We start from the raw sequence: 13,112 nt of genomic DNA, 5'->3' as shown, positions 1-13,112 counted from the left end.
CTATTCTGTGTGATACTGTGTGCTGAGCTGCATATCTAATCCTATCCTGTGTGATACTGTCTGCTGAGCCGTGTATCTATTCCTATCCTGTGTGATACTGACTGCTGAGCTGTGTATCTAATCCTATCCTGTGTGATACTGACTGTTGAGCTGTGTATCTAATCCTATCCTGTGTGATACTGCCTGCTGAGCTGTGTATCAAATCCTAACCTGTGTGATACTGGGCTCCCCCTGCAGTCTGTGTCAGAGGGTGGTCTGTGTTGGCACGGTAACAAATTGTGTTATTTCCAGCTTTACAGAAGGACGATAACACCATAGAAATGATAAGAATAATAGGCCTCAGTTACCACAACTGTCTACAAAGAAAACTGTTGCTGATAGCAACCAATCACAGCTCATTTTTCATCTTTTAAACAGCTCTGAGACAGCGTGGCGAGTTTTGTGCTTCGACTTTTATGTGGCAAGGTTGGTGTATGTGTGGTGAAATGTGTGCTGAGGGTGGTATATGTGTTGAAGTACAAGGTACTGTGTGGCGCATTTTGTGTGTGTGTTCATATCCCCGTGTGTGGTGAGTATCCCATGTCAGGGCCCCACCTTAGCAACTGTACGGTATATACTCTTTGGCGCCATCGCTCTCATTCTTTAAGTCCCCCTTGTTCACATCTGGCAGCTGTCAATTTGCCTCCATCACTTTTCCTTTCACTTTTTTCCCCCATTATGTAGATAGGGGCAAAATTGTTTGGTGAATTGGACTGTGCCAAATTTTGTGGCTTTAGCTGCGACGGTGCGGATGCCAATCCCGGACATACACACACATCCACATTGAGCTTTAAATATTAGATTACCTGTTTTGAAGGACTGGAACTTTTTTGTCTCAGTTGGTCCAAGATTAATTTTGGGGTTTTCTTTTAAAGCTGGATTTAAAGAAAAATAGTAAAATGTTATTTATTTATGCAGGAAACATACGCAGTCCGTCTAATGCACAGGAAGCTGTGCTAAGAATATTCTGTAGTTGGCCCCATAAGTACATTTATGTAGTCACATTCGGCAGATTATCAAGGATTGCATGTCTAATATTGCTGGAATTTCTACATTTGGTACGTGTTAGACTACATAATTTATGGAATACCTCAATTTTTCGGTCATTAAAAGAACCGAGGTCTAAATTTCTGTGTATATATTAATTACTTTTTAGCATTACAGTATCACAACGATGCAACATCTTAAGGCAGGGGTCCCCAACCACCGGTCCGTGGCCCAGGACCGGGCCGTTGCACTTCTGTTGCCGGTCCGCGGAGCCAGGCTCAAAAGCTGGACACACAGGGAGCCGGCGGCTGTAGCACTGTAGTGACAGCTGCAACCGCCGGCTTCCAGAAGTCATCGATACTCACCTTCCATCCCTGCATCCCTGTCCTGGTGTGGCAGCTTCATCCTGTGCTGAGCTGTCTCGTAGTACTGCTCATTAAGGTCATGAATATGGACGCCACTCCTCTCCCATAGGCGTGGCGTCCATATTCATGATCTTAATGAGCGGTACCATGTGACCGCACCGCACAGGAAGAAGCTGACGCGGCGGGATAGAGATGCAGGGACGTGCAGCGACGGTGTCAGGGTAAGTATGATGGGGGAGGAAGGGGGGAGCCCAGTGGAGCCATGCATACAAGGATGGCAGGGAAGCCATGTATACAAGGATGGGACAGGGGAGCCATGCATACAGGATGGGACAGCGGAGCTATGTATACAGGATGGGAGAGTGAGAGCAGAGCCATGTATACAGGATGGGAGAATGGGAGCAGAGCAATGTGTACAGGATGGGAGAGTGGGAGCGGAGCCTTCTGTACAGGATGGGAGAGAGGGAGCAGAGCCATGTGTACAGGATTTGAGAATGGGAGCAGAGCCATGTGTGAGAGTGGGACCGGAGCCATGTATACAGAATGGGAGAGTGGGAGCAGAGCCATGCATACAGGATGGGAGAGTGGGAGTAGTGCCATGCATACAAGGATGGGAGGGTGGGAGCGGAGTCATGTGTACAGGATGGGAGAGTGGGAGCAGAGCCATGTATACAAGGATGGGAGGGTGGGAGCGGAGCCATGTATACAGGATGGGAGAGTGGGAGCGGAGCCATGCATATAGGATGGGAGAGTGGGAGCAGAGCCATGCATACAAGGGTGGGAGCCACACAGAGCTGGACAGGATGGGAGAACCACACATACCGGGATAGGAATGAGGGGACAATGCATATCCGGCTTATACTCGAGTCAATAAGCTTACCCAGTTTTCCGTGGCAAAATTAGGTGCCTCGGCTTATACTCTGGTCGGCTTATACTCGAGTATATACAGTGTATATATATATATACATGAGAAATATACATGAGACATATACCAGAAATAGTCCAGAAATCATTAAGACTAACCACTGCTTTCTTACTTTACTTGCTTTTTTTTTTTTGCTCTTTAACCATGCTCACATTTGCCCTCACCGTTTTTGCTCCACTAATCTTCACTCTCCTTCGCTATCCCCAAACCCCTGCACCCTCGAACCAAATAACTATCTCCCCTTCACTCTTACTCCTCCCACCTCGCTTTATCTGCAGACATGCTCCTTAACTTCAGACCTCTCCTACTAAAATACAATACAAGACGATCACTCTCCTTCACCCACCTGCTTTCCCTTTCTCTGCTTCTTCTCACTGCTGGTGACATATCCCCCAATCCTGCTGGCCCCCCTGCCTCATACATTCCACTAATCCCCACCCCTATCTTTCTCACACTAAGACAAACTACCGCAATCCCTCACACTTAAAACCTGTGCCACTGACCCCCTCCCTCCTGCACCCTCTTTCTGGAGCACTTTGGAATGCTCGCTCCATCTGCAACAAGCTCCACGTGATCCACGACCTCTTTACCTCCTGCAACCTTTCCTTCCTTGCCCTCACTGAGACCTGGCTGACACCCCCTGACACGGCCTCCCCGGCCGCACTGAGTTATGGCGGCCTCCACTTTACCCACACTCCTCGCCCTGGCAACAGACAAGGTAAAGGAGTGGGTTACCTCCTTTCTAAAAACTGCTCCTCCATCCTATCCAACCCCCACACTCCCTTATCCTCCCTTCTTTCGAGGTTCACTCTGTCCGTATTCACTCTCCCTCTAGTCTCCAAATGGCTGTCATATGCCGACCACCGGACTCAGCCACTGCCTTCATCGACCAATTCTCCACCTGGCTCCTCCACTTTCTCTCTGCTGACATCCCCACCATCATCATGGGGGACTTCAACATCCCCATTGACACCCCCCAGCCAGCAGCCTCAAAACTCCTGTCACTTACCTCATCCTTTGGACTTACTCAGTGGTCCTCCACAGCCACCCACACAGATGGACATACATTAGACCTCATCTTCACCCGCCTCTGTTCCCTATCTAATCTCACAACCTCTCCCTTCCCCCTATCTGACCACCATCTACTCACCTTCTCATCCTTCTCCTTCTCACCTGCCCCCCATGTCCAGCCACTAGCACATCCTCGCAGAAACCTCGCACACCTAGACATCCACAGACTCTCAGACTCTCTTCTACCTCTGTCCTCCATATCTTCACTCCACAACACGGACAGTGCCACCGCTTTCTACAATGCCACCCTCACATCAGCCATAGACTCAGTCGCTCCTCTCATGCATGGCAAAGTGCGACAAACCAATAGGCAACCCTGGCACAACAACCTCACCAAAATACTTCGACAAGCATCCAGGGTGGCGGAGCAGCGTTGGAAGAAAACACGCCTGCCAGACGACTTCACTGCTTTCAAACAAGCTACACATGCCTTTAAATCAGCCCTCACCTCTGCTAAACAGACCTATGTCACAAACCTTGTCTCTTCATTATCCCACAACCCAAAACAACTGTTCAGCATATTCAACTCTCTCCTCCGCCCATCACTGCCACCTCCAACTCCCCTCATCTCTGCTGAGGACTTTGGTCAATCTTGTTTTTGAAGTAGGTGGCAAACAAGGCAAACCTTTACAGTTCCACCACCCCAATCACTCCACATACCAGACCTCTGCCCTTCCCTAATAACCTCCCTCTCCAACATCACTGAAGGAGAGCTTACTCATCTCCTTTCCAAATCATGCCTCACCACCTGTGCACTTGACCCCATCCCTTCACACCTGATCCCCAACCTCACTAACATGATCATTCCAGCTCTAACCCATCTCTTCAACCTATCCCTAACTTCTGGTACCTTCGCCTCTGGCTTCAAACATGCCACCATAACACCTATCCTCAAAAAATCAAACCTTGACCCAACTGCTATGCCCAGCTATCGCCCCATATCACTGCTCCTGTTCGCTTCCAAACTCCTTGAACAGCATGACCATGCTCAACTTTCCTCCCACCTCTCATCTAACTCCTTCCTTGACATCCTGCAATCTGGCTTCCACCCCCACCACTCCACTGAAACTGCCCTGACCAAAATTACTAATGACTTACTCACAGCCAAAGCTAACAGACAGTTCTCCATCCTCCTCCTTCTTGACCTGTCCTCTGCCTTTGACACAGTTGACCACTACCTACTGCTACAGATTCTTTCTTCCCTTGGCATCAAAGACCTTGCCCTGTCCTGGATTTCCTCGTACCTTTCTGACCGCACATTCAGCGCTTCCCACTCCAACACTACCTCCTCATCCCACCCCCTTCCTGTTGGAGTCCCCCAAGGCTCTGTCCTGGGACCCCTACTTTTTTTCCATCTATACTCTTGGCCTAGGACAACGCATAAAGTCCCATGGCTTCCAGTACCACCTGTATGCAGATGACACTACCTTTCTGGCCCAGATGTCACCTCTCTGCTGTCCAGAATCCCGGAGTGTCTATCAGCGATATCCTCCTTTTTCACCTCTTGCTTCCTAAAACTCAACGTAGACAAAACTGAACTCATTATCTTTCCTACATCTCACATATCTTCCCTACCCGATCTATCTATTATGGTAAATGGCATCACGCGCTCTCCCGCACCTGAAATCCGCTGTCTCTGAGTAAATCTCAACTCTGCTCTGTCCTTCAAACCACACGTCCAATCTCTTGCCACCTCCAACTCAAAAATATTTCCAGAATCCGTCCCTTCCTCAGTCCTCAATCTACTAAAACTCTTCTACATGCCCTCATCATCTCCCGCCTTGACTACTGCAACACTCTCCTCTGTGGCCTCCCTGCTAACTCTCTTGCACCACTCCAGTCTGTCCTCAATTCTGCTGCCCGACTAATCCACCTCTCTCCTCGCTACTCCCCTGTCTCCCCCCTCTGAAAAATCCCTCCATTGGCTCCCAATTCCTCAGCGAATCCAGTTCAAACTACTAACACTGACCTACAAAGCCATCCACAACCTTTCCCCTCCCTATATCTCTGAACTAATCTCCCAATATCTTCCCTCACAAATTATTCGATCCTCCCAAGACCTCCTACTCTCCTCCACACTTATTCGTTCCTCACACAACCGCCTCAAAGATTTCTCCCGAATATCCCTTATCCTCTGGAACGCCACGCCTCAACACGTCCGATTATCCACCACCTTCGGATCCTTCAAACGGAACCTGAAAACCCATCTTTTCAGGAAAGCTTATAGCCTGCAATGACCATTCTGCCATCTCACCACCGCCTGAGCTGCCGCCTCATCACCACCAGAGCTGCTGCACCCTCGACCTTCTGTCTCTTTCCCACTATCCCGTAGAATGTAAGTCCGCAAGGACAGGGTCCCCTCCCCTCTGTACCAGTCTGTCATTGTAAATTTGTTTACTGTTAACGATATCTATAACTTTTTATGTAACCCCCCTTCTCATGTACAGCACCATGGAATTAATGGCGCTATATAAATAAATAATAATAATAATATATCAGTACTTTGTTGGGCCATCATACTATACATGGGGGGATTATATGTGTGGGACCATCTTGCTATACATACTACAACTCCATCCATAGCCCCACCCCCATATTACCAAGGACCCGCCCCTTGCCCCACCTCCATCCCCGCCCTGCCGGGCCATGGAAGAATGATCTTGCTTGAAGCTGGTCCCTGGTGCAAAAAAGGTTGGGGACCACTGTCTTAAGGTATAGATCACATAATCTCATGTTTCTCACATAAAGAAGAGCACAATAAATAAAAAAGTTATGGTCTACAATTTGCTGTCATTAATTGTCATCATCTTATATTTTGAAAAACAGAAAGTATAGCGGAGAAGAGTATGCAATAGAAGCATGGAGCTGAAAATATTACATGGTAACAAAAGAAAAAATGGTTTCCATAAATGAAGAACCATAATAATAATATACCTTCTAAGTCCTTCACCAAGTTTTCCTTTAATGCATTTTGACTGGTTGGTACTTCTGTGGTGGTCTTCTAATTGTTAAAAGAAAAATTATATTTTACATGATATAGATCCATAATAAATGCTGCGCTCCCAATTATTGGCATTTTATCGTCAGAGCCACATATCTAGGGTGAATTGGCACAAAGGAAATGTTCCTTATTTTGAAGGGATATGTTTTCCCTTCAATGTCTGTCTTTGGTTTTGGTTAAGCTTTATGCCTAAGGCCATGTGCACACGGTGCGGATTCTGCTGTGGATCCGCAGCGTTTCTTGACCTGCAGGTCCTACAGTACCATTGTTTTCAATGGTAAAACAAAAAACGCTGTGCACACGGTGCGTTTTTTTCCACGGGTTACGATCCGCAGCATGTCAATACTTTGTGCGGAATCCGCTGTGGTTTCACACCTTATCCATTATGAGGTGTGAAACTGCAGGGCTAAACCGCAGGTAAACTGCAGGACTTTTGACCTGCGGATTTAACTGCATTTTTTTACAAATCCGCAGCTCTCAAAAGTATGTGTGCACATAGCCTTATGGTTTGGCGACCCAGGTTTTAATGTGTAATGTAAACTATATGAGTTTTTATGCTTTTTATCTTTTGAGTTTGTTGTTGAACTTGGTATCTCTTCATGAGAACTGGGGTAAAAAAGAACATTGCTGATTTAATTACGAATGCCTTTCTACAAATATTCCTATCACCTAGTTGAGGCAATGCTTAAATTTGTTGATTGTTTGGTTGTTTCCCATTCACAGCTTTACATTGGACTGTCTTGTGTTTAAATATGACTACATAACCAAAGAAAACTGTTATTTGGAAAATGTAATTAAATATTTTGCAAACTAAAAAACTTACGGCCATCAGGACTAACAGAGATATCTCATTCTAAATCTTTAGCGGAAATATGGATTTGGTCCCCTTTTTTGCAGCTAAAACTGATTCCACTATACTGAGAAAGCTTTCTAAAAGATTTTAGAGTGCCTCTGTGATGCCTCTACGAGCAGGCCCCTCATTCCTCTTGGTATTTGTTATAATCTATGTGATTATTGTTATGCTGTAATGTCTATTGCCTGTACAAATCCTCTCTGAAATGTAAAGTGCTGCGGAATATGTCGGCGCTATAGAAATAAAATGTATTATTATTATTATTATTATTATTATTATTATTAATTTTTGCCCAGTTTTCCAGAAGAGCTTTTTGAGGTCAGGCAATGAAGTTCTAAGAGAGGGCTTGGTGTCCAGCCTTCACTCTAGTTCATCCCAGAGATATTTGAAGGGCTTGAGGTCAGTGCTCTCTGTGAACCAGTCATGTTTTTCCACAGCAGTCTTACCCAGCTATGCCTTTTGTTTTGTGCACTGGGACACAGTAATGCTGGAACAGAAAAAAATCCTCCAAAACTGTTCCCATAAAGTTGGTAGAATACAAATGCCCAAAATGTTTTGGTATGCTGAAACATTAAGATTTCCTTCCACTGCAACTAAATGCCTAGGTCAACCCCTGAAAATCATCTCCATAGTAGAATCCCGATGCCATTAAAATTTATAGCTGGCACACTGCAGTCAAGCAGGCAACATTCTTCTGTCCTTTGCAAAACCCAAACTCATCCATCAGACTGCCAGATAAAGAAGCATGATTTGTCAGGCTTCATCATGCAGTGCTTTCCACTATTCTATCTGGGGCTTGTCATGATGTTTGATGACGCAAGGCTTGCATGAAGGTCCTTGGCCATGGAATCCCATGGCATGCAGCTATGGGGGGCACAGTTTTTTTTGCTGATGTTAATGTCCGTAGAGGTTCGCAACTGCAGAGCATTGGCAACTTTTATGCTCTATGCGCATCAGCACCCCACTCTGTAACTTTACATGGCCTGCCACTGCATGACAAAGTGACTGTGGTTCCTAAATACTTCTATTTTTCCATAATACCATTCACATTTTGACCTGGCATATTTAAGAGGGAAATGAGAACATGAATTCAATAATTAAGACTAGAGAAGAGCAGATCCGTGGAAGTGTGGGTTCTGTTACCCAACCCAAACTTTATTTCAAAGTTTGGTTACCAGAACTGTATCCGAACTTGAACCAGAACCCCATTGAAAACAATGGGAACCTGAACTTTTGAGCTCTCTCTCTGCAACGGACTTCCCTCGACTGTTGTGAGTTCATTTTCCCCTTCGTCACTGGATTCTGGTGAACCCCCTATTCTGGTGAAGGAAGGTAATGAGCCTGATTATCAGGCACCTGAGTCTAATGAGGATGACTGGCTGAGTGGAGTCACAGACTGGAAATAAGGCTGCCGACACCCTTCTGCCCTGCGGGTGATTTCTCTGTGGACTCCTAGGACACCAGTCTGATTCCTGCTCCTAAAGCTAAGTTTTCTGTTTTGGCTGTTAGCCTTTTTGTTTTGTTTTTTTGTTTTCCTTGCTTTTCAGTATTCTGCCATCCCCTGCTGGGGTGAGCTGAATCTCCTTTTGCCTGTAGCTCTGTCTTCAGTATATTCCTTAGTGCTGACATAGTTTTTTGAAGCCTAGCGTCTTCAGGGCCTTTTTCACTGTCAGTTTGTTGGCTCTTATTTTCATAGGGTTTTTCACGGATTGCAGAAAGCAGCCTTCCTGTCCTTTCCTATGTAGTTAGCTTGGGCCCCTCTTTGCTCTGTCTATCTTTCTGTCTGTGTTAGTATTTTCATCTTGCTTCACCGTCATTATATGTTGGGGGCTGCCTATTGCTTTGGGGTCTGCTCTGGGGCAGTTTAGATTTCCCCTTTCTTTCTTTAGGCCTATTTAAATCTCCGGCTGTGATCGACAGGTCTAGGGCATCGTAGGAACCCCCCACGGCTACTGCTAGTTGTGTTGATAGGTTCAGGGGTCTGCAATCCGATAGCTGCCAACTTCTCTGGTTTTCTGGACTTAGCTAGCATTTCTGTTTTTGCCTCCTACGGTGACTCAATCATAACACTCGACACTCCGAACATTGCAACGGACTTCCGAGAGAAGCCCTTGTTTAGCGTTTAGCACCGGATACTAGCTGTTTGGTATGAACCCCAAACTTTTAAGCTCAGATTCGCTCATCTCCAATTAAGACGTGTGTCCTAATGCTTTTGTGCACATATTTTTCATCACACAACAGCATGCATTCCTAGAAATTTTCAACACATCTTTGTCATTTGTTTCACATAATTATACAGACCACAATGTCCTTATGCTTTTAAAGCTGAAATACTAATCTAGTTATTCTACAAAAACCTCATTGTCAAAACCAAAGGATTTAACTCAATGATCCGTGAATGCCAAGACACAGCTGATTAGTGTGTAACCAACATCTACCCACTAGGAAAAAAATAATCTAAAGTTTCCATCTTTGTTCTGAACTAAGGTCACTGATGCAGACAAAAATAAAATTCCATCACAGTGTAATTAAATTGTAATGAGAACATTTGGGCTTGTACCAGCCTTTTCTATACAGGTGTATTGCTAGCAATGGAAGCCATAAAAGCACACATCCCATGGAAAGATTGTAAATGTGACAGGGGATGTGCTGAGTGAGGTCTTTGAAATGTGCCATGCATTCATGTAATAAGCATTGATGTCTACTGTGGGAGTACAATAAACATAAAAACATCAATTATTACTGACTGGCTCGTTGTTACTGGTTTCCACATCAAAGAGGATCAGGGGCTCTGAGTTAGCAGGATCTTCACAGACAGTCTCAAGCTGTTTGGAAAAGAAAATCAGACACCGGGGAATGTTAGATGTGAGAATTCAAGATTTAATGTATGCAAACAAGGCCACAAGGGGATGATCCAAAGTTTCCTAACACAAAAAGCAGGGCAGAGCAGTGTTATAATTTACACATATTTATCATACTAATAGATAGTACTAAAAAAGTTACATAAACAAATCCAAACTACATAAGGCCCGACTGAATAGGTAGCAGCAATAGCAATATACCTTGTAGTCTATACTATATTCAAAATGTTTGAAACATTTTATATTTCTTTTCCCAGCATTTACAAAAAAAAAAATCTGTTAGAATGGATCCATGTCCCCCCATCATTCCACTGAGACAGCCCTGACCAAAATTACCAGCGACCTACATACAGCCAAAGCTAACGGACAATACTCTATACTCCTGCTTCTAGACCTGTCCTCTGCTTTCGACACAGTTGACCACTGCCTCCTACTACAGATCCTCTCCTCCTTTGGCATCAAAGACCTCGCCCTATCCTGGATCTCCTCATACCTTTCCAATCGCACATTTAGTGTCTCCCACTCCCACACTACCTCCTCATCCCACTCTCTCTCTGTTGGAGTCCCCCAAGGCTCTGTTCTAGGACCCCTACTCTTCTCAATCTACACACTTGGCCTGGGGCAACTCATAAAGTCCCACGGATTCCAGTACCACCTTTATGCCGATGATACTCTGATCTACCTCTCTGGCCCAGACATCACCTCTCTGCTCTCCAGAATCCCAGAGTGTCTATCAGCCATATCCTCCTTCTTCTCCTCTCGCTTCCTCAAACTCTATGTGGACAAATCTGAACTGATCATCTTTCCCCCATCTCACAGATCCTCCTTACCCGACCTTTCTATAACAATTGACAACATCATGCTTTCCCCCGTACCAGAGGTCCGCTGCCTCGGAGTAACCCTTGACTCTGCCCTGTCCTTCAAACCGCACATCCAAGCTATCTCCACTTCCTGTCGCCTCCAGCTCAAAAATATTTCCAGAATCCGTCCCCTCCTCAACCCTCAATCTACTAAATTGCTTGTGCATGCCCTCATCATCTCCCGCCTCGACTATTGCAACATCCTTTTCTGTGGCCTCCCTGCTAACACCCTTGCACCTCTCCAGTCCATCCTCAACTTTGCTGCCCGACTAATTCATCTCTCTCCTCGCTACTCCTCCACTTCTCTCCTCTGCAAATCTCTTCACTGGCTCCCATTCCCTCAGCGTATCCAATTCAAATGACTAATACTGACCTACTAGGCCATCTACAACCTGTCTCCTCCATACATCTCTGAACTAATCTCCCAATACCTTCCCTCACATAATCTCCGGTCCTCCCAAGACCTCCTTCTCTCCTCCACACTTATTCGCTCCTCACCCAACCGCCTCCAAGAAATCCCGAATAGCCCCCATCCTATGGAATTCCCAGCCCCAACACGCCTGGCTATCAACCACACTCAGTTCCTTCAGACGGAACCTGAAAACCCATCTCTTCAGGAAAGCCTACAGCCTGCAATGATCCCTGCTGCCTCCTCACCACTACAGGAGCTACCGCCTCACCATCACTGGAGCTGCTGCAACTCCCCAACCTACTGTCTCCTTCCCCACCATCCTGTAGCATGTAAGCCAGAAAGGGCAGGGTCCTCTCTCCCTTCTATATCAGTCTGTGATTGTTAGTTTGTTTACTGTAAGTGATATCTGTAATTTGTATGTAACCCCTTCTCATGTACAGCACCATGGAACCAATTGTTCTTTATAAATAAATAATAATAATAATCCAAATTATCTGTTAGAATGGATCCAGGAGCAATCCAGACACTACGTTTTTGTCCGACTAATCAAAAACTGATTTCAACTGGATCTATTATTTTAACACTGAAGTCTATGGAACACGGATCCATTAAATTGCTATCCTTTTGATTGCATGTGAAACTGTTCCATTAGGCAAAAAGGGGATCATTTTCATCTGAAAGCAAAAGGTATGGCTATTTAACGGATTCGTTTTTCATAGACCTTAAACTTTAAAAAAAATCCAGTTAAAATCAGTCTTTTTAAGCTGGACAAAAAGTTATGTCTTCGCAACTTTTCTACCAATGGATTGCTGCTGGATGCGTTTTAGCGGATGTTACTGGTCATGTAAACATAGCCTAAAACTGGCTACTACATGAGATAGCTATTGGCCAAACTACTGCTGTATATCTCCTTACGGGAAGAAAGGAGAAAGCTGTTGTCAGTCTCCTTTGGCGTCAGTTTATCTACCCTGAAAATAAACGCATTGATCATTGAAATCCCAATGGCCTGATCATTCTGTTTGCAACATCATTTGTTGGGAAGGAAACAGAGGACTCCCATAATATCAGATGGTCTGTTCGTCCTACTGAAATCAGTAGGTCCAGTCATTTTTCATCGAATGTACATGGGGACCTATAAGTTCTGCTCAAACTGAATTTGAAGTGTCAAAGTTTTACATTGCGCATTAGCTCTCATTATACAAAGTACATACAGTGTAAAATAATTTACACTGTAATTGAATAATATACCGTAAGTAGATTATTGAAAGGCACCCTCGTGCCATTCAATATAAATCTCCTGTGAACGCCAGCCCATGGCTGGCATGTATGGATCGATATTTCTGTTATATAGACGATCACAGCTTTAAGTCTCCTAAGGAGACTATTGAATCCATTAAAAAGAAGGAACAAAGTTTTTAAAAATATGAAAAAAAATAAAAAAACATTAAAGTTCAAATCACTCCTCTTTGCACCATTGAAAATGAAACAATAAAAAAAAGTAAAACGCATATTTGATACGCCGGGTTCAGAAATGTCCGATCTGTAAAAATATAAAAACAATTAATCTGATTGGTATACAGCGTAACAAGAAAAAAAGAAAAATGCCAGAATTACGTTTTTTGCCGGCGGCAATAAAATGCAATAAGACGCAATTAAAATATCGTATTTACCCCAAAAAGGTATCAGTAAAAACCTGAGCCACAAAAAATAAGACCTCACCCTGCCCCAGATTATGAAA

At 44.7% G+C, this 13,112-nt stretch overlaps 1 protein-coding gene across 6 annotated transcripts in view; it reads right to left on the bottom strand.

Annotated features, from left to right (window-relative positions):
• REPS2 (RALBP1 associated Eps domain containing 2) overlaps positions 1 to 13,112 on the bottom strand; it is a 301,690-nt gene that overhangs the window by 115,516 nt on the left and 173,062 nt on the right. For all 6 annotated transcript variants that reach the window (XM_073574130.1, XM_073574114.1, XM_073574109.1 and 3 more), the window contains exons 10-12: positions 9,989 to 10,066; positions 6,322 to 6,388; positions 846 to 914 (exon numbers count right to left, since the gene is read on the bottom strand). In XM_073574130.1, the coding sequence (XP_073430231.1) occupies positions 846 to 914; positions 6,322 to 6,388; positions 9,989 to 10,066 (214 nt within the window). The remainder of the gene's footprint in view (positions 1 to 845; positions 915 to 6,321; positions 6,389 to 9,988; positions 10,067 to 13,112) is intronic.

The sequence above is a fragment of the Dendrobates tinctorius genome, unplaced genomic scaffold (assembly GCF_039654945.1).
Source record: "Dendrobates tinctorius isolate UK_male_01 unplaced genomic scaffold, ASM3965494v1 ptg000007l, whole genome shotgun sequence".
NCBI classification, from domain to species: domain Eukaryota; kingdom Metazoa; phylum Chordata; class Amphibia; order Anura; family Dendrobatidae; genus Dendrobates; species Dendrobates tinctorius.
Note: the sequence above shows the minus strand (reverse complement) of the source record. Positions and strands in the feature narration are given on the sequence as shown.